We start from the raw sequence: 20,545 nt of genomic DNA, 5'->3' as shown, positions 1-20,545 counted from the left end.
CCCACTAAGTATTTTTTCGCTTATGTCATTCCCCTTGATTGGCCGTTATAGAAATCTCTTGTGTAACCACTTTGTGGTACGAGTATGACCTCGTTCTGTTCTACTACCAAACCAAATGACTTTTAGTAAAGCACGATAATCTAGTTAAGTCAGTAAAGGGAATTTGCTCCAGTCGTTGGGTAGCAACAAAGAGCTGCCAGGATGTCAGAATTCTCCTCGGAAAGCAGGTCACACCGCGAACACCTCATCGAAGAGATGGAAAAACACTTTCCTGCAGGGCCACTGGACAGCTACCGAAAACGTGCTTCCTTCGACTGGTTTCAAATGAAAGTGTTTATAGATGGCGGAGAAGATGTTGTAAGATTTAAACACAATGTCTGGAAAACCATGGAAAAAGACCCACTGTTTAATCGCGCAAACGATAGCAAATTGACATTCGATGAACGAAGGCGACTCACAATGAAACGGTGCAAAAGAGTTTTGGAGTACAATTTTTTGACTGATAATGAAGTTATGGCTAGGCCTCTCTTGGTTCAGGTATTCAATGACTTATTAGGAACCTTGGATTGGAGTATATCTACAAAATATCTCTTGAACAGATCGGTGAGTGCTGTACTAATTTATTTGACTTATATAACTGGTGAAGTTTGTTCATGAACCTGTTAAGGATAGGTTATTATACTTTTGATGGGAGAGGGGTGTTTGGTCAGTTACCGAAAAAATCCTTGTCATAGAAAAAATAAAAGAAAATTGTGCAACGAAAGCCATGCAAAAGGAAAAAATTGAAAAAAAAAAATTCTCTTATGACCTGACTCTGAGAAAAAACTCTGATCATTAAAATTGCCCACCCCACCCCCTGCCAGCTCTAAGGCTGCTTCTTCTCTTCTTTTAGCATTCTGCTATAGTTATTGCAATGACTGACAATAAGAAATTACGTATCACATCATACATATCTGAAGACATAGATGGTCATTGCAGTTATATACACAACTTAAGCAGTTGTGAAATTAAAGCCTAGCTTTGATTTCATTTCTGCTTAATTACGTTGTGTATATAACTGTAATGATCATAATTTGATGTCTTTATCTTTCTCCAAAGTTCAAATTTATGATCTTTCATATATATTCACTTGCATCCTTCACCATCTACATGTTCAGGTATAATGTGAACTCACAGTGACCAGCTCCCAGTTGGCTTGATAGCTCAGTTGGTAGAGCACTGCACCGGTATGGCAGAGGTCAAGGGCTTGAATCCCATTCAAGCCTGAATTTGTTTTAGGATTTTATAATTTCACAGCTGCTTAAGTTGTGTATATAACTGTGATGATCATTGATGTCCTTATATCTATTTTTGCCGTTCAAATATATGACCTTTCTTATATTCACTTGCATCATATATACTTGCCATGACAATAGAAGACTTTTGATTGAAGTAGGAGGTTGAGTACAAGTATGACCTTTCAAACATCCTCCATAGGAGAAAAAGATGGCAACTGGTACATTTACCCGTAATTCTTAGCGCATAGGGGCAAATATTGCAAAAATATGGCTTTCCTTGTGTTTTATGGGCTGTGTACGGTTCTTCATGGTATTTTTAGTAAAATGTAAAGCTGCCACCTTTTTTCCTACAGAAGATTCTGTTATGTAAGGTCCACATTAACCTGTCACATCTCATCTCATCCCATGAGTTACACTTTCTATACCCAAAACCAACATAAAGCAGGACAAAGAGCGAGGGCTCTAGAAACATCACTGGTTTGAAAATTGAAAATCATAGTTGTACTTGATCTCATACTTGTAGTCCAATCTAAAAGCCTGGGGGACTCCCAAATAAAAAGAATGGGATACTTGTTGGAAATTTTGAAAAGAACCCCTAAGAAGTACCTAGATCCTGTTTTGTTGGTGTGGCTTGAAATTTTGATCTCCCCTAAGAGGTACCGATTCTAACGCAGCACATTAACTGACATTGACTTTTTTGGCTTAGTACCTTAAAAGATTTTTTTTTTTTTTTTTTTTTTGTTGCAAAACACAGGGAAAAAAACAACTTACAGTTCAACTACTTACATTACTTATGGGACAATTACCTACATCACTTACTGGATAATTACTAACAATACAATTACTTACATTACTTACACTATAATAAGTTACATTGTATTAATCAATTAATTAATTAATTAATTAATTAACTAATTAAAAAGACTACTTACTACTTACATACAATACACGTTACTTACAATACTGACAAGTGCAACACTTGTTAAGGTTGACCTACAGTACAATAATATCCGTGCACAGTGTTAGCCTTAGGGTTTTCTTCATTTTTTTTTTTTTTTTATACAGTTGCTTGTTGACTTTAAAAGATACAGCGAAAGCTCTCGCTGTGGCCCTTTCGAGGCTGAACACCGTAAGAGGTACCAAAACTGCTTGTTAAACCCCTAAAAGGTACGACAAGCACCCTGTTTTTTTTTATATGGGAGTCCTCCAGGTGTAAAAGTCCTTAATACCACAAGAGGTCAAGCCTGCCTAATGTGTTTACCTAGAAGGGGAAGATAAAATTTTCTTTTTGATATGGTACTCATCTATAATATGTCTATAATATGTCTACATACATACATACATACATACATACATACATACATACATACATACATACATACATACATACATACATACATACATACATACATACATGTACTTTTTGTTGAGGCAGGTTGGTTTGAGGCAACCTAAAGGCTGGTGGGGACCTGCCTAAAAAATATTCGTAATGCTATATAAAAATGTAAACAAATTTTACAAAAACATTCTGTTGAGGTGGCTCAGAACTAATGTGTGGTTCCAGAAAATATCCATACCTCTACCAAGGATGGTCATTTGGTTTGTAAGCCCCTCCCTCCTGGAATTTTCAGTTTAACTTTATACTTTAAAAATTGGGCTATTGAGACCCCCACCCACCCCCTCAGAATTTCCATTGACTCTCCTTGGTGTGGATATGGATATTTTCTAAACCTGCACAATTGATTGATGGTGAAACAATAATAGTAGTATAACATATGACGCATGTTATCATGTTTAAAAACTGACAGATATTATGAATCTTAATTCAGGTGTTTGGTCTTCAAATTAAAACATCAAGCACACATGAACACATCCAGGAACTTGGAGATAAAGCTGAGAGGTTTGAGGTCTGTATGGAAACATTTCCTCTAAGATACTAATATGCTAACTTCATAATCAGCCGGATTAAGAAGCTATTTAACAATTAGACCCGTAGCCCTTGCGGGCTACGGGTCAATAGCCCATGAGGCGAAGCCGAATGGGCTATTGACCCGTGGCCCTTGAGGGCGAAGGGTCCCAACTAGTCGGACAGAAAAGGCAATAACAAAGTTAGCAAATGCAAGTTGAAGAAATATTTATTTGGGAATAGAATGAAAGAAAGCGTCACGCTCGATTGCGCCAATTTCGCTACTCGAGGACTATTGCTAATAGTCCTCTAGTAACGTAGCCAATCAAAATACGGGATTTGCATTAGTCCACTAGTTGGGTGATACTAATTCAATATAGCGGCCCTTCTCCAAAATTTTTACTAAAATAAATTGCCAATTTGTCTTGAAAACTTAGTTGCATGACAATAGAATACCTTCATTGAAAGTAAATTGGATTGATTTGGACCTTACAGTGATCTGTCTTGACCTGAATTTTTTCTTTGCAAACAGACCTCAATTTTGACTATTTCGATACAGGTTTTAGCAGGAGAGAACTGAATACTATCTGAGAGTTCTCATCTTTTGTTAGTGCTTGTACTGAATAAATTACCTATTGCTACTGACTTGCAGATCTTTGGATGTTTTGCACTGACGGAATTAGCACATGGAAGTAATACCAAAGGTGTTCAAACCACAGCAACTTACGATCCAAAATCGCAAGTAAGTAAACAATAGCGTTAACCTTTTGAACATGGTCAGGAGTGCCAATATTTGTGAATTGAGTTATTTAAGCTGGAGATTTAATTTACAGAAAGAATAAAGAGTCTTAAATTTTTAAAGGTTATTTACTTAGGAAACCGAATGAATACATGCCATTTGCCTAACGGATTTCATGATCACAGTCACGTGGAGACTCTCTTTGTTTCTCTTCAGGCTAAAGCTATTTTTCTAAGTGTTTAAGATGCATGCCCATGTAGGCTAACATGACTAGACTATATGATTTTCTTTAACTAGACTGTAATGACAATCTAGTCTTGCTGCTTAGTACATAATACCAAAGCATTCCATATCTATAATACCACAGAAATGACAGGAACACTTTTTACCTCAAATTCCTAAAGACCTCGAGCTCTAAGAGATGCACCTGCAGTGAATCTTGGTAGTTGTATACATAATCTTGGACTGGATATTTGTTTTGATGAAATACAACTACAGTGACTGAACCTCAGTATAACGAAGGGCCAGGGGACTGAAAAAATCTCTTCCCTATAATGAGGTTTTGTTACATTGAGGTTCTTTTTCCTATATCATGCTATTACTGAGGTGAAGAATATCATTTGTTATCATGAGGACTTTGTTAAATAGAGGTTTGTTCAATTGAGGTTGCAGTGTACCCCGATTCGCTGCAGGCACTTCTCATAGGGGGAATTGGGAATTACTAATAACTACTTGTTGTTTTTTCTGATCAAAAGGAATTTGTTGTTCATACTCCCACCTTTGAAGCTACAAAATGTTGGGTTGGCAATCTGGGTCAAACTGCTACTCATGCTATAGTATATGCACAGCTTTACACACCTGACGGCACATGCCATGGTCTCCACTCCTTCGTTGTTCAAGTACGTAGTACCACAGATCTCTCACCCATGCCTGGGGTGACTGTGGGGGATCTTGGAGAGAAACTTGGTCTTAATGGAGTGGATAATGGGTAGGAATTTGACGTATATTTTGATAAGTATAAATATTGGTTTTGGTTGAAAACAAGTCTCAAAAATCCCTGTTTAGGAATGATCATCAAAAAGCAGACAATACCCAGTGCAGTTATCAAAAGTTAATGCATTGAAACAAGATTTAAAAACTATTAACTGTGTACATGAGTAAGACAAATATGATAATATGTTACTTTTAAAGAATCTGTTTAATTGATTCACAACAAGAATGCAGATGTCTATTGATGTTGTGTGGTGAAGTACGTAGCCTAAGGTATTCTGACTGACTGTTGGGGCTCATTGATCAGGATGAGATCTTTGGGGTCTTTGGAGACATATAAAATCTCAAGGAAAAGTCATTATTTAAAACTAAAATATTCCCGAAGTTGAGATTGCATAAAATTTGGATAAGAAGTATGATCGTTTCTAATCTTTCAGCTAGTCAGCTTTAACTTTCCTTTCCTTGTTCATGATGTTTCTTTGTTTCCTTTTCAGTTTTGTAGCTTTTAACCAAGTTCATATTCCAAGAGAAAACTTACTGGGTAATAAGACAGCTGATGTGACACCTGCAGGAGAGTATGTTACACCATTTAAAGACCCAAACAAGAGATTTGGGGCTGCTCTGGGGGCTTTGTCTGCAGCAAGGGTTGGGATAACAAGTATAGCGGTAACCAACCTCCGAGCATGTGTGCCTATTGCTTTAAGGTAGGACTGTTATAACTGTAGGTTGATAATCCAGTCAACTGTCAGATAAGAGTCTCTCAGGACCAAGATTTGGCATCCTTTCATATAATTTAAACCCTTATAATGGGGACTGGGATAGATACAGGCTGGATTTTAGTGAAGAGGGTTCAAGACCCCTGTATGGGGTTCCGGGGCATCGTCACCCAGAAAAGTTTTAAAATTGATGTTCCGGGAAATGGGATTTCCAGCTTTTTGAGACCAAGTCAGCAGGTTGTAATGTTTGATTTTTTTAAATTTACAATAGATATATTCTTGATCTGCCCCAGGGGGATTGACAATGTCATTTGAGTCTGACAGGAGTAGGGGTATTATGCTAGTGCTGTGCTGAGCAGTTTTGACAAATGTTATTTGTAAGAGCAAAGAACTGGAGATGTTTACCAGTGAATTACAAGTAAACACACCTTTGAATCATACAGCGCCAAGTATTAGTCAAGATGAATCTAATATAGCACATTTGTTCTTGGACTGGAAGAGTGCAGTATGAGCATAATGAATGGTTCTAGGGTACAGTCTATATAATTATGTGTTTTGTGTGATGCAAAATATGAATGTATTTAGGGACAAATTTTAGGCTTGACCTTTTGGAAAGACAAACTATCAGGTCTCTAAGCTTACCTTAAAAATTCCCTGTTTACTTAGGTACTCAGCTGTTAGAAAGCAGTTTGGTCCACCAGGAAAGGGTGAGATTCCAGTACTGGAATATCAAATGCAGGTTTGTGAAGGAGGAATATTGTCTTCTTCTCTGCACGCATTGCAGACCTGGAATTTACATATATGCATCAAACAGTAAATTTTATTACCGTTGTTGAAATGAAATGATCTAAAAACTCTATGTAGAGAGAATTCAGTAATTCAGTAATTACTTTTTTCAATAAGTAGAATATAAACTAAGATTTTAGGCCCTATGAAAGAAAGCATTTTAATTTCTGGCTTATGGTAACTATTAATTTCTTTCAGCAATGGAGACTTATCCCCAAGCTAGCAGCAACATACGCACTAGCATATTTTGCAAGAACTTTCTTTATGAACTTTGTGGAATTCCAAGTCGGTTTGATGATGGGAGCAACAGCTGAAGAGCAAGTAAGTCTGATGATCTGGTATCTAGCTTTTGTCTCCTTTGTTAGCAAACTACACAATGGAAAAATAATGTTTTAATTATGTGACAGTTACATGGAAAGCATTAAAACACTGGTATCAAAACTTGAATGAGTAATTAACATCACCACTCAATAGTCAAATGGCCACTTCTCAGTGAACACCTTGTTGTACAGCGTAATAAATGGTACCTCAAGAACCTACTGGTGCTGCTCAATAATTTGCATTTGAATGGTCACACATGGGTGTTTCATCCACTTGACATATTTTATGATAATACTTCTCAGAAACAGAAACAGAGACCAAATCATTTATTATTAAAATACTACTCATTCTTTTGGCATATCTTGAATTTATCTTTTCAGGCAGATTTGGGACGCGAGATCCATGCACTGTCATCTGCCAGCAAACCACTGGCTGGTTGGGTTGCACAGAGTGCTATTCAGGAATGCCGAGAGGCTTGTGGTGGTCATGGTTACCTTGCAAGTAATTAAATGCTCTTTTATTTGGTGTTTTTAAAAGTGCTAATGTCATGCTGAGAATAGATGAGACCCTGTATCTAGGCAAACCAATGGAAAGACTGTTCTCATAGTGATCATTGAAGTTAACTAGTCTGCATACAGATTCTCTGTACTCAGGGTCTGCATAAGTTTCTTATAGTTATGTTAGGAGCATCTGTTCAAATTTCAAGAGTTACTCTTTGGTGATCACTTCAAGGATTCTCCAATCCTTTTTTTTTCACAATTATTCATTGTTAGTGTGTGTGGAGAAATTTAAATATGCTGGTCACTGCTTAAATATATTAACTTTTCTAAAGATAAGTAATGCTTTTCTAAAGATAAGTAATGCTTTTCTTTTAGTCAACAGGTTTGGCGAGTTAAGAGATGATAATGATCCAAATTGTACTTATGAAGGAGATAATAACATGCTTTTGTGGCAAAGCAGCAGTTACCTCTTGTCTCTTTTGGAAGCCAAGCAAAAAGGTCAGCTCTCACTTTAGTGCCAGCAGTGAGATTTGTGCTACATTAATAAATTTCTGTTAGCAGGGTTTTCATATTTTCAGTTACATTTACTCATGATTTCTTCACAAGTGGGGTAGAGGGAGGCTTGAATTAAGGAAATGATGGTTGAGTAAATTGGCGCAGACTTCACCCTATATGCCAATATGTTAGACTAGGCTGAAAAGCTCATTTAAGTGTCAAACAGTATGTGTGCAACAGATTTTTCAGCCACAGCTCTCCTTCATTGTATTGATGGGCGTGGTTGCCATGCAAAAAAACTCTGTGACTGGGTGTTGTGGTCTCTAGGACTGTGCCTTACAATTTGAAAAATTGATAAAAATAATTCTTTTTTTTTTCCAGAAGGTACCAATGTCTCCTGTCCACTTCACTCAGCGGACTTCATTAATGACATTGAACAAATCATGACACAAAGATTTCATGCCAAGACGGAAGACAATTGTAGGGAGCCAGACTGTAAGTATAGGCGAGTGTAAGCATGAACTGTGGGGTGCGGTCGGGTTAGGGCACTGAGCTGCTGTGATGTCACATTTGATCTTAAAATAGCTGACTAATCTGAATGATATTGTTTCTGTTTAGTTTTAGTTGGAGCTTACCAGTGGCTTGTTTGCTACCTGTTAAAAGAGTGTGCTGCCAAGCTTCAACAAGAGATGTCAAATGGAAAGGTAGTTCATGGCCCGCTGAATTTCTGCCGTCTCTTCAAGTCGCACACTCTCGAGGAGGGCTTGGCAGAGCCCTCTCTCTGTCACGCAACGCTGCGCTCTTGGGAGAGGATAGTTTTGCGTGACAGAAAGCTACTGCACGCGTAAAGAAGTCATGCCACTAAACCATAGGAAGTTCCTTGCGCCTTTAACGAACAGATGTTGATCTTATTTTTGTTCTATTAAAGGATCCTTTTACCGCCAAGAATGACAGCCAGGTGTTTTACTGCAGGTCACTGGCTTTAGCCTACGTTGAGGTAATCTAATAAGTTATCTAGAACCACAACCCTTCTTGCTTCTTAACTACAAAGCATTTCTTCAATCGATTTCTGACCGTTTGTTGCTTTGATAACCATTTTGTTTTTCAGTGCACGGTTTTGCAGAAATTTAAAGAAGCTATTTTAGACGAAGATGAAACTCCACCAGCTCTAAAACCAGTTCTTCTCAAACTTTGTTCTTTGAATGGCTTGTCTTCCCTGGAGACACATCTCACTACTCTATACCAAGGTAATACAACGACTGGGAAAGACTACTGTCCGTTTGTGAGTAACGTGCCTCAAGTGAGGTTCCATGTTAACATTTGATTGGTCGGAGAACTTTAAAATCTTTTCATAAAATCTAAACCAAACCAATCACAGCCATAGTAGGTTTTTTTTTTTTTTTTTTGCACCTTCTTAGTCGGGAAGACGAATGCACATGTTTTCCCAGAGCAACCAAGGTAGATAACGCGTTGGAAGGTAATTAGCGGGTCTCTACACATTTTGTAACTTAATTGGGGTACTCGTTCCAAGTTATATTTTGCTCACAATTCAAAAAAACTAACGAAGGTCTGTTTTGAACAGGTGGCTTCTGTTGTTCAGCGAACGACGCCAGGATTATAAGAGCAGCTATTCTTAGTCTCTGCTACGAGGTATTTAATAGGATGGGCTTCTTTCTTGAAATTATCTCGCGATAAATTTTCAATAGACTCCCAAGAAGGAATATGCAAGGCACGGGAAACAGAAAGAAAAGAAACTTTTTCACTTTTTCTCTAGAACTCGTAAAATCAAATTGAGGAAGACTGCCATAGAACATAGACAGGAAATTTTCCTTAGGTTCAATGCAGAAAATCGTGACGATTTTTTGAGGAACAATTTAACTACTAAATGAAGTTTATTTTTATGACGTAATAATCGAAAAGACGTAGCCGAGTTTATTATCTCTCAGATGAGAGTAACTGATAAAAGAGTTTTGGTAGAAACTGTCTTTTTTTCTGTTACTCGAAAAATTTACGTTTTATGTGTTTGCAACATAGCTGAAAGGTGTTGGGTGCAAAATCCTAAATATGCTTTGCTTTAAAATGTGACATCGTTCTACACTACGCTACACAGCGCAACGTTAAAGTAGCTGAAGACTGAAAATTTACAACAATTCGAAACAATGCTTTTCTTTCATCAAATAAATCATTTTTTGTGTTTTTTATTTCTCTTAGTTAAAAGACGAGGCTGTAGCTCTTGTGGATGCTTTGGCTCCTCCAGATTTTATCCTCAACTCACCCATTGGACACAGTAATGGAAAGGTACGTCAACTCCGATGACAAAAACGGGAAATTTTCTTGTGAGTTTTCTTTCGTGCAGTAAATTTGCAATTCTCAGTCTTCGAAAGCTCGCCAAAGATTTTCCCTCCCGCTTGCTACTTCAGGGACGGCGGAGCCGGGGGGGCTGTAGGGGATTTACCCAATTTCAAGCAAAAAATGCATAAAATAGCAATTTTACAGATATCTCCAGACCCCCTACAAGTTAGCGCCTCTGGGGCTCGCTTGTAAGCCTCCTCCAATTCAAAATACGCTCTGCCATCCCTGTTCTTGTGTGACTCCGGCTCTGCAGTCTTTCCACAGCAGCCTGCAGTTGTTGTTCTTGGCGCGAACGTTGAAATGCTTTAGACCTTCGCTTTTTCTTTGTTTTTCGGTGGTCTTAAATTATAGACTTTTTCTCTCTCCAGGCCCACGAAAACTTACATGCAGCGATCATGCAGAACCCAGAGAACCTGAAACGAATTTCCTGGTGGAAGGAATGTCGTCAACTTCCGGTCATCCGAGATCGTAGCAAGTTGTGAAAAGAAGATTCATCGAGAAAATTTGGAGATTTTTTGTCCCCACCATATATGTTGAGATTCGTATTTATCTATATTAATTTAGGTGGATGTTATATATTCAAATCATACAATTTACTCTAGATACCTTATTACATAAAATTTTCGCGACACGTTAATTTCGCGATTTTGAGGTTCGCATATTTCGCGACACCTTAATTTCGCGATTTTGCGAAAATTTTGCATTTTGACTCACTTTAATTTCGCGTTTTTGAGTGAGACACACTATATTTCTTTGTCAATGTTATTTAAGATGTCCCTGAATTTGATCAAACAACTTAATCAATAACGTCCAAATAAACAGAAACGCAACTGATTATGTTAACAGTAACAAGAAAGATGTTCTCACAGTGTCTATAAGGCAATTGAAAGGTTTAAGCAACCAGTGGAACAGCACTACAAGGAGCCAGTAAATGGACAGTGTGAGGATTGTACAAATGAAGTGCTACCTGGAGTGGAGACGGAAAGCAGTAGTGATGAAGAGGACCAGAACATTACCACAGAATAGTTCAAAATGATTGTTATAAACGTGTGTAATGGTAATAAAGTCGCTTTTTTAATTATTGATGTAATGTGAGTCACTTAATTTTCGCATCATGTTAATTTCGCGACATTTAATTTTCGCGTCACTTAAATTTCGCGATTTTTTTTTAAATCGCGAAATTCGCGAAATTAACGTGTCGCGAAAATTTCATGTAATAAGGTATTTAACAAGAGATATGATCAAAGTCTCTAGTATTTAATCGTTGAACGAGCGGTAGAAAAACACCGTACAAAGTTTTTATTTCATGTGCGGCGTTTAATCAGTTAGGCCTTCTCAGAATTCGTGTCCTCGACATAACTTAGTTGCGTCCGAAACGGATTGGACACGCGACAAGATTAAGATTAGGTATATTGAAAAGACCTGAAAACAGACACATTGAAAATGGTCACAAAACCCGGGACCCGTCCACACTACGCCGAAGAAATTTGAAAACGCTGCTTTATTTCTACGGTTAGGTTTACCGTCCACACTAATTTGTAACGAAAACGGTGCTTTTCGAAAACGCTCTTCAAACCGGAGGAATTTGAAAACGCCGGCTTTGCGTTTTCGTGTGGACGGAAAACAATTTGAAAACAAAGCTTGTTTTCGAAAACGATAAACCACGATAATCAGGTGGTTTCCCTGCTCGGGTTTTCCTCAAACACAATTCCAAAATGACCGGTGATTGCTGCGTTTTCAAATTTCCCAGTCAGTCGTTCAACCCCTGAGAAGATGGCACTCCTGGAGTTTACTTACCCCTTCAGTTTAAGATTAGGAGTTTTCAAGAACCTTCATATAACAGTTCAATAAATAAAGTCAGTGTCCACTGTTCCTGTGATTTGCCGATGTGAAAATGTGTGTGCGGCAATTGCATAACTTTGATTTCTACTCGAAAATACGCCCACCAAGAGACGAGAGAGGGGAAGTGGAGGAGAGACTCGATCTGTAGCTCTTGAACCTCTTTTCACGTGAGCCAGATTAAAGGAAAAGAAGTTGGTCAGTTTAAACAGGGTGTTTTCCACTACGTCACTTAGCATCTTTTCCATCACAATAGATATTAATGACAATAGATATTTCTATAGCGCCTATCGAGATCTGTTCTAAGCGCTTTACAAAGGTAATAGAGCTAAAAAGAAAGTTCTACGAGATAAAAATACAGAGTATAGTGATGAAAAGAAACGTCTTCAGTTTACGTTTAAAGAGATTTAAATCATCACATGAACGTATATCATTGGGTAGTTTGTTCCAAAGTTCTGGAGCTGAGACAGAAAAAGCTCTGGATCCATAGGTCTTTAGGTTAAAGTTAATAGGGTTAAGACGAAGCGTGTATAATGAGCGAAGTGTAGACTTTGGTTCTAGACGATGAATATCGAGTTATCAGTTCTTGAATGTAGGTAGGAGACTGCAGGTGGAGGGCCTTGTAGGCGAGAAGTACAATTTTAAATTTGATTCTTTCAGAAAGGAAGGAAGTGAAGCCAGTGAAGATTGAAGAGAATGGGGATGATGTGATCGTACTCACAGGAACCTGTGATCAGTCGAGCAGCAACATTCTGTAAAGATTGGAGCTTTCCATCCCCCATACTTCCTTCCCTTCTTTTTTCCCTCTCTCTCTTCGACTGGTAAATCTAGCTATTAAAACATCTTAATGTTTCATATGTGTAAAATCTAGCCTGAATCTTGTATCTTTACCTTAGAATCTTTACAGAAAACGTAACACTGCAGAAACGGCTGGTCTGGTATTTTACCGACGGCTTTTACTCTGTACTGCGGCATCAAGACTCTCTGAAAAGCCGGTCCATCATCCAACCATACTCACACTTCGTTATTGGCGTGTTGCGTGTTCTGCTTATGAATAGAGTGTGCATATTTTTTGCGGTATAGAGGGGTCAAGCAACTCACTGATCACTGCAACCGTGTAGACTCTGGGAACGAGATTGGTCGAGCTAGTGGTCATTCCCCTTGACTGACCTTCCCAGAAGTCCTCGGTGAACAGGTCATCTTGTGATACACTTTTCGCGCTTCCAGACAAATGACTTGTTAAAAATCAGGATTATATAGCGGAAGGAATCTGTTCCAATGATTGGAGAACAGACCTGTAGGTAGCACCAAAGAACTGCAGCATGTCACGATTCTCTTTGGACAGCGAGTCAGATCGCAAACATGGCATCGAAGAGATGGAAAAACAATTTCCTCCAGGACCATTGGACAGCTACAGAAAACAGGCTTCCTTCGACTGGTATCAAATGAAAGTGTTTATAGATGGCGGAGAGGATGTGGTCAGATTTAAACACAATGTCTGGAAAACTATGGAAAGAGATCCACTGTTTAATCGCGCAAACGATAGTAAATTGTCATTCGATGAACGTAGGCGACTCACAATGAAACGGTGCAAACGAATTGTCGAGGACAATTTTTTGTCTGATAGCGAGCTCATGGCGAGACCTCTCTTGGGTCTAGTAATCAATGACATTTTGGGAAGTTTTGACTGGAGTTTATCAGCCAAATATTTATTGAACTCATCGGTGAGTAGTGCAGTCATGTACCTCAGTGTATCAATCAATCTCTCCGTTTAAAACGTGGGAGTGATGCACGGGAGAGTTTTAGAGGTGTTACCCTTGACTTGTACCCAGTCATCTCTCAAATTCACAGTTACTCCTACACGGTAAATTTGAATTGAGCAATCAGGATTCAGTACGCGGGGAAAAATGCTCATAGTATGAGCAGCAGTCAAACCGAGCTGTCCTACTGAAACAACAAGATAATAATCCTTTCCTTTGCCGCAAACAAAAATAAAGTTGCTCTGGCCTGTTCTAATACTTAGCGTGAAAACTATGGGTTAAATTTGATGACGAACAACATATTTTGTTCAAAATAACACAAATATTTTTCTTACTTGGCGAATAACTTGATGAGTGAGTTGCTTGATGTCACAGCTAGATCCAATTATGGCGCTAGATAAAAACCTTTAAGACACAGAATGTTTCATATTTTCACTAATTTGTAAATTTCTGATATGGTATTTAGAATTTTAAGTCCCTTTTTCATGAATATTCGATGCTGTCTCCACAGACAAAAGTTGCCTTTTCCTATTAACAAACATTGATGCCAGGCTTAGTAAGGACAGTACAGTTTTTCCTGCATGCTGAATCCTGATTGGTCAGTTAAAATTTCAGGTGCGCCAGCCATATGCAAGGATACTCTTTCACTGCCAAATGTGACATAAAAAGCACATCTGGGGCAACAGTCAACTCTTAAGACAGACACCATTATATTGGGACCAGCACTACCTCACATCTTAGAGAGGTGTTCTTCATACGCAAAGAGTAGATAGACTGAAAACTGTTGTCCAGTGATAAATCTTCCTCCAAACATCAGAGAACATAAAAAAAACATTGCCATAATGATTATCAAGATCTCCAGCCATTGCACACTGATGGTTGATAGTGCATGAGTTGCTCAGCCAATCAGACTGCAGCATTTACATTAGTAGACAAGACGATTATATAAAACAACAATAATTTTTATTAGTTATATTAGTTTTAAGTTTTAACTGAATTGATTTATTTAAGGAGTGTTTTCAGCCATGGACTCAGGTTTTGGCTGATAACGTTGTCTAATGCTTCTATAAATTTATTGAAGTTATCATGTAAACCTTGTCCAGTAATCATTTATTACATTTATTTTAAATAACTTTCCAAAGCTTGGTTTGTAACTACACTGTTTTTAATTTATTATGCAAATTTAGATGTTTGCTCTCCAAGTTAAAAGATCAAGCACGCATAAACATATTCAGAAGTTTGGAGATAAAGCTAGGAGGTTTGAGGTCTGTGCAAATGATTCAAGGGATATTAGCTTAGTCTTGCTATTTTTGAGACAAACCTTGTCCACATGCACTATACAAACAGTGCAGTGCTATAACTTGTCAGAGTTGTTTTCTCTCCTCCTCAAAAGACATACATCTTACTAATCAAATTCAAGGTCTGCTCTGTAAGTTACAGACCAGGTTTTTTACCCTTGGAATTTATGGCCCAAGCATGAAGCGTGTGAGCCATAAATCGAAGGGGAAAAAGGAGGATCCATAACTCACAGTATGGACCGAGAAGACGAGGTTAGTAAGATATTTATTATATCTCTACGGTGTGCCTGACAGGTTTGGGAACAATTTCTATTCACCTGGAATGGCTTCAAATTACTGACGCACCTGGAAAGTAAAACAAGTCAATTTGAAATTGTTTTTAAGTCATTAGCACGCTTTTAATACACAATTTAGAGTAAAAAGAAAGTTTTAAACTTTTACTTGCTAATAAAAGTTAAGAATACTTGGCGAAACAGTTTGGCAACAAAACCAACTTTAAATTTTAGCAGGTCGCACAGGAGAATATGGCCTGCTCAATTGACCAATACAGTGCGCTTATTAACTGAGAGATAGTAAATTTCGTAAATGACTGATTCTGGTTTGCAGATCTTTGGATGTTTTGCGCTGACTGAGTTAACACATGGAAGTAATACCAAAGGTGTTCAAACCACTGCAACTTATGATCCATCAACACAAGTAAGTATTCAATACTTGGAGATGCTAGTCTAGAAATATTGAAATCTGTGAGATTGCCAAGTTGACTTTGTCAGCACTAAAAAAACATTGTGTGCTGCTAAAAAGTAGTACTTGGCTAATTCAACCACAAAATTCTACCAGATTTGGTGACCTGTACAACAGCCTGGGAGATTTGGTCTGTAACTGGGAGACTCCAAAATAACCTGGGAAAGTTGGCATAAATTGATATATGAATACTGGTAATCATCTTTCCAATAAATCTAATCATTTTGAAAATTGTGCAAACCTGACAATCTCATGTCAAATGATTTAATTTGAATTTGAATTATAAAAACTCATATATCAAGAGTTCTTATTATAAAAAAGACTCAGATATTCAGGAAAAAGGTTTGACCCAAAATTGTTTTATTTTGTTTTGCATCATATTCAGAGAGAACTGACTGATTTTATTTTTCATTTTTCTTGTAAGCAAGGCATGAATGGAATTAATTTTTTTTTTTTGAGGGCCCCACTGAAAACTGCCATGGCGAGCTGGGTTCCCTCTTGAAATATTACAATTACTATTACTATCATGATGATGATGATGATGATGATTATTATTATTATTATATTATTAAATTATTATTGTTATTATTATTATTTTATTTTTTAATATATTTATTATTATTATTATTATTATTATTATTATAATGATTAATAAAGCATGAAATTATCAGTGGTAGCAATGTTGTAGTCAGACACTTTATCAACCTTGTGAAGAAAGGTAAAGTCTGCATATGAGACGAGGCCCAATAGGCCAGTACCTATCTCTGTTTTTTTTAGTAGCATGTAGATTGTGATGTGCTGGAAACATTGTTCTTCAGTGAGCCTTTTTTAGTGTCATTTCTTCTAAAAGATTACATGTTCTACCAACACCCAGATATATGCCAAATGAAGCACTTTTAATAACGATTTCATATTCAGAAAATACTGCTTTTTATTTACCATGCATAGAGGTTTAAATAGAGGTTTGTTCAATTGAGGTTGCAGTGTACCCTAATTCGCTGCAGGCACTTCTCATAGAGGGAATGGAGAATTACTAATAGCTACTTGTTGTTTTTTCTGATCAAAAGGAATTTGTTGTTCATACTCCCAACTTTGAAGCTACAAAGTGTTGGGTCGGCAATCTGGGTCAAACTGCTACTCATGCTATAGTATATGCACAGCTTTACACACCTGACGGCACATGCCACGGTCTCCACTCATTTGTTGTTCAAGTGCGTGGCACCACAGATCTCTCACCCATGCCTGGGGTGACTGTGGGGGATCTTGGAGAGAAACTTGGTCAAAATGGACTAGATAATGGGTAAGAGTATGTTTAAAAGCTTGGCATGTTACATCAACTGTTACTTGAGGTGAATGGACATCAAGAAACCTTATTTAGATTGGCTGAAGTGGAACATTCATTTATATTTTAAGACATGTACAACTTTCCAAAAACCTATTCAAATTTTCAAATTTAATTTTGGTCTTCTGATATTAATTTCTTGCCACACCAGGTTTGAAAAGTAAATTTGATGTTAGTACTATATATTATATTATAATGAAAATTGGCCCAGGTGTGCTTTAAACATTTTTTTTTTTATATGTTTAGCAAGTTCAATCAAACCTGAATGTTCTGCTCTACTTTTTAATTTTAACATATGTAATTATTTAATACTTTCAGTTTTGTAGCTTTTAACCAAGTTCATATTCCAAGGGAAAACTTACTGGGCAATAAGACAGCTGATGTGACACCTGCGGGAGAGTATGTTACACCATTTAAAGACCCAAACAAGAGATTTGGAGCTGCACTGGGGGCTCTGTCTAGTGGACGAGTGGCGATAACAAGTATGGCTGTAGCCAATCTGCGAATGTGTATGCCCATTGCCATAAGGTAGAATATTGTTGTGCTGTACATAGTTCAAGAAGAAAAGAAAAGAAAAGTGGAAGTGCAGCATTTAGTGCACTTGCTTCCAGATCAAGTGACCTGCCTTTGAGCCCTGGCTGGGGACGCTGTGTTGAGTTCTTGGGCAAGACACTTTACTTTCAAAGTGCCTCCCTCCACCCAGGTGTATAAATATGGGTAACCCTGTGATGAACTAGCATCCCATCCAGGGGGGAGTAGAAATACTCCTAGTCACTTCATGCAACAGAAACCAGGATAAGCTCCGTCCTGATGGGCCACCTGGCTCGTATGCAGACTTTATCTTTACTTTTCCTATTTTAAGAAAGTACTGGTGCTGTTTATATCTTAGAGGATGTGATGAGGTGAGGTATCTATTTTCAAAGGCAATTTTGGTAGTAATCCTTCAATTAGATAAACTAGAAGTGGATCTTTTAGAAAAATGAACCAGTACAAGGTCTCCCTGCCTCCCACATCATTTTCGTCATCATTTTACCTGTTAAATTCCTTGTTAGGTACTCTGCTGTGAGAAAGCAGTTTGGTCCACCAGGAAAGGGTGAGATTCCAGTGCTGGAATATCAAATGCAGGTAATGTCAGGACATCTGAATTGTGTAAGGGTTAGGTAATTCCTTTAATAGTCAGCAAAGAGCAAGTTTTTTTTGTTGAAAGAAATGGCCTAAGCTACCTATCCCTTTGCATATAGCAAGTAAATGTGAAGGTTTCTATCTGCACAGAAGAAATAGCCATATGCTGAGGGAATATTTCATGAATGCATTTAGTTAAAGAAAGAAATGTTTTGTTTCAAAAAATCTGTTACTCTGATATCAATTAAGGTTACTCACTTTCCTTCTCTCATTATTTATTGGCTACAAAAGGTTCCTCCAATTAATCTTAATAGCCAGCTTTATGTATTTTTTCCAGCAATGGAGACTTATTCCCAAGCTTGCAGCAACATATGCCCTGACTTATTTTGCAAGGTCTTTTTATATGAACTTTGTGCAGCTACAAATTGGCGTGATGATGGGAGAAACAGGCAAAGCTCAAGTAAGTGTTTCTTTTAGAAATGGCAATAAGGCAGATGTTTTTTGGGGTGGATGTAGCTGAAGAATGGTTTCCTTCCTCTAAGGTCTACAGTGAATACTTTGTAATAATACTTCTCAAAGATTAAGGAGCCAGATCAGTCAGTTAACTAAATTATTTTATTATATCTCTCAATTAGTATGCACACTGTGATTGGTCAATCTAGTGGGTTGTATTCTCCTTTACCGCCTGCTAAAATTGAAAGTTGGTTTTGTTGCCAAACTGTTTCGTGTTCTTTTTTTTTTAAGTGCTCTTAACTTTTATAGCAAGTGAAAGTTTAAAACTCTCTTATACTCTAAGTTATGTAATAAAGCGTGCTAACGACGTAAAAACAGTTTCAAAGTGACTTGTTTTGCTTTCAAGGTGTGTCAGAAATTTGAAGCCTTTCCGAGTCCGCATGAACAGAAATTGTTTCTGAACCCGTCAGGCACACATTAGAGATATAATAAATATCTTACTAACCTTGTCTTCTCGGTCTGTACTGTACATGTATGTAAGTTACAGATCCTCGTTTTTTCCCCTGTGATTTATGACTCATGCGCTTGGCGCTTGGGCCGTAAATCAAAGGGGAAAAAACTTGGTCCGTAACTTACAGTATAGACCTCGAACTCGGTTAGTAAGAGGTATATATGGCAAGGTAGTCTTGAGGTAGATCTGAGTATTCTGATTGGTTCTTCCTTGGTCTGGATTTTGCCATACAAACCAATCTATGGAAACAGTCATCAGGCGTGAATTTTTTTTGTTTTCAAAAATCAACAAATTCATGGCTTGAGAGCCACATACTAAACTACTTACTAAAACCTAGCTTGCTTGAGCGTATTGAGGAATTGTCACTCAGTTCTTTTTTGTATGGACCTCACTGCACTCAGTCTCTACTGTCACAACCTCGGGGCCAATAATCTCCAGTACGGCCCTTGTGTTCAGTTAGTATTTGTTATCATGCATGGCAAAAGTGAAAGGCTCTTTGAATCATCATCTTTTCCTCAATTTGATGTTTATTAATTTTTTTTCTTTTATTTTGCCTTTCAGGCAGCTTTGGGACGTGAGATCCATGCACTGTCATCCGCCAGCAAACCACTGGCTGGTTGGGTTGCACAGAGTGCTATCCAGGAATGCCGAGAGGCTTGTGGTGGTCATGGTTACCTTGCAAGTAATCAACAACTCTGCTTAAAATTTGTTTCTAATCTTCTAAGGTGGCCTGTGACAGTCTACATCCTTTCTGCTTAAAAGATTATCTCTTAAAGTCCTTGTCTGTTGTTAAGTTATACCCAATTGGTGGAAATCAAGTTTTCAACATCTTGGTTCACAAAATTCACATCTACCATAGCAATAGTATGACCTTAACTTGAGCATTAAGTACCAGTTATTAGTCAAAAATGTATTTGGTGAAACCTACTTGTGTTTCAAAGTGTAAAACATTCTGTGAATGAGCTTGAGAATCACTAAAAAGATAAAAAAAAAAAACTTGGCCGGGGTGCCTCTAAAATATAATATGTACTCTGGAGGGACACAGATAACTGTGGTAATGATATTGCTGTGTTAAATGATTTGTTTTTCTTTTCTTTCAGTCAACAGGTTTGGTGAGTTAAGAGATGATAATGATCCAAACTGTACTTATGAAGGAGATAACAACATGCTTTTGTGGCAAAGCAGTGGTTACCTCTTGTCTCTTTTGGAAGCCAAGCAAAAAGGTAAACTTTAGTATACAAAAGAAGGTCTGTTCTCATTCTCAAACAAAATGATTAGTTTTTATTGAAACTTTAGTGAAACACTTACAATAGTTGATTATCAACTTAAAGTTGGAAAAGTTGTATGAACCACCGTAGGGCAAAAATGGAAAAGCTGACATTTTGAGTGTATTTTGC

At 37.6% G+C, this 20,545-nt stretch overlaps 2 protein-coding genes and 1 long non-coding RNA gene across 3 annotated transcripts in view; 2 read left to right on the top strand and 1 right to left on the bottom strand.

The window, feature by feature from the left end:
- The first annotated feature begins 48 nt into the window (after nucleotides 1-48).
- On the top strand, nucleotides 49-11,961 carry LOC110066164 (peroxisomal acyl-coenzyme A oxidase 3-like). Its single transcript, XM_089280523.1, has 16 exons — nucleotides 49-603; nucleotides 3,107-3,184; nucleotides 3,836-3,925; nucleotides 4,678-4,910; nucleotides 5,407-5,616; nucleotides 6,295-6,367; nucleotides 6,613-6,735; nucleotides 7,116-7,236; nucleotides 7,611-7,733; nucleotides 8,112-8,225; nucleotides 8,349-8,434; nucleotides 8,659-8,727; nucleotides 8,839-8,977; nucleotides 9,313-9,380; nucleotides 9,942-10,028; nucleotides 10,451-11,961. The coding sequence occupies exons 1-16, from the start codon at nucleotides 202-204 to the stop codon at nucleotides 10,562-10,564; spliced, it is 2,130 nt and encodes a 709-aa protein (XP_089136649.1). The 5' UTR covers nucleotides 49-201; the 3' UTR covers nucleotides 10,565-11,961.
- LOC149097019 (uncharacterized) lies at nucleotides 2,312-3,114 on the bottom strand. The gene is made up of 2 exons (XR_016204392.1): nucleotides 2,664-3,114; nucleotides 2,312-2,603 (listed from the first exon to the last, which is right to left on the bottom strand). It is a non-coding gene; the product is annotated as an uncharacterized LOC149097019 (long non-coding RNA).
- Nucleotides 11,962-12,109: 148 nt separating the features above from the next.
- The window catches only part of LOC110066175 (peroxisomal acyl-coenzyme A oxidase 3-like), a 16,754-nt gene continuing 8,318 nt past the window's right edge, over nucleotides 12,110-20,545 (top strand). Inside the window, exons 1-9 of the mRNA XM_089280524.1 lie at nucleotides 12,110-13,645; nucleotides 14,869-14,946; nucleotides 15,586-15,675; nucleotides 16,788-17,020; nucleotides 17,381-17,590; nucleotides 18,115-18,187; nucleotides 18,522-18,644; nucleotides 19,710-19,830; nucleotides 20,249-20,371. Of these exons, the coding sequence (XP_089136650.1) occupies nucleotides 13,244-13,645; nucleotides 14,869-14,946; nucleotides 15,586-15,675; nucleotides 16,788-17,020; nucleotides 17,381-17,590; nucleotides 18,115-18,187; nucleotides 18,522-18,644; nucleotides 19,710-19,830; nucleotides 20,249-20,371 (1,453 nt within the window). The 5' untranslated portion in view covers nucleotides 12,110-13,243. The remainder of the gene's footprint in view (nucleotides 13,646-14,868; nucleotides 14,947-15,585; nucleotides 15,676-16,787; nucleotides 17,021-17,380; nucleotides 17,591-18,114; nucleotides 18,188-18,521; nucleotides 18,645-19,709; nucleotides 19,831-20,248; nucleotides 20,372-20,545) is intronic.

Source organism: Orbicella faveolata, unplaced genomic scaffold (assembly GCF_042242905.1).
Source record: "Orbicella faveolata isolate gen_17 unplaced genomic scaffold, um_ofav_v1 contig_47, whole genome shotgun sequence".
Taxonomy (NCBI): Eukaryota; Metazoa; Cnidaria; class Anthozoa; order Scleractinia; family Merulinidae; genus Orbicella; species Orbicella faveolata.
Note: the sequence above shows the minus strand (reverse complement) of the source record. Positions and strands in the feature narration are given on the sequence as shown.

Bases quoted from the DNA above. Each gene is read 5' to 3' on its own strand.
- LOC110066164 (XM_089280523.1), top strand. From the start codon at position 202: ATGTCAGAATTCTCCTCGGAAAGCAGGTCACACCGCGAACACCTCATC. The intron at 5,617-6,294 runs GTAGGACTGTTA...CTGTTTACTTAG, and splicing joins TGTGTGCCTATTGCTTTAAG to GTACTCAGCTGTTAGAAAGC. The intron at 6,368-6,612 runs GTTTGTGAAGGA...AATTTCTTTCAG, and splicing joins TACTGGAATATCAAATGCAG to CAATGGAGACTTATCCCCAA.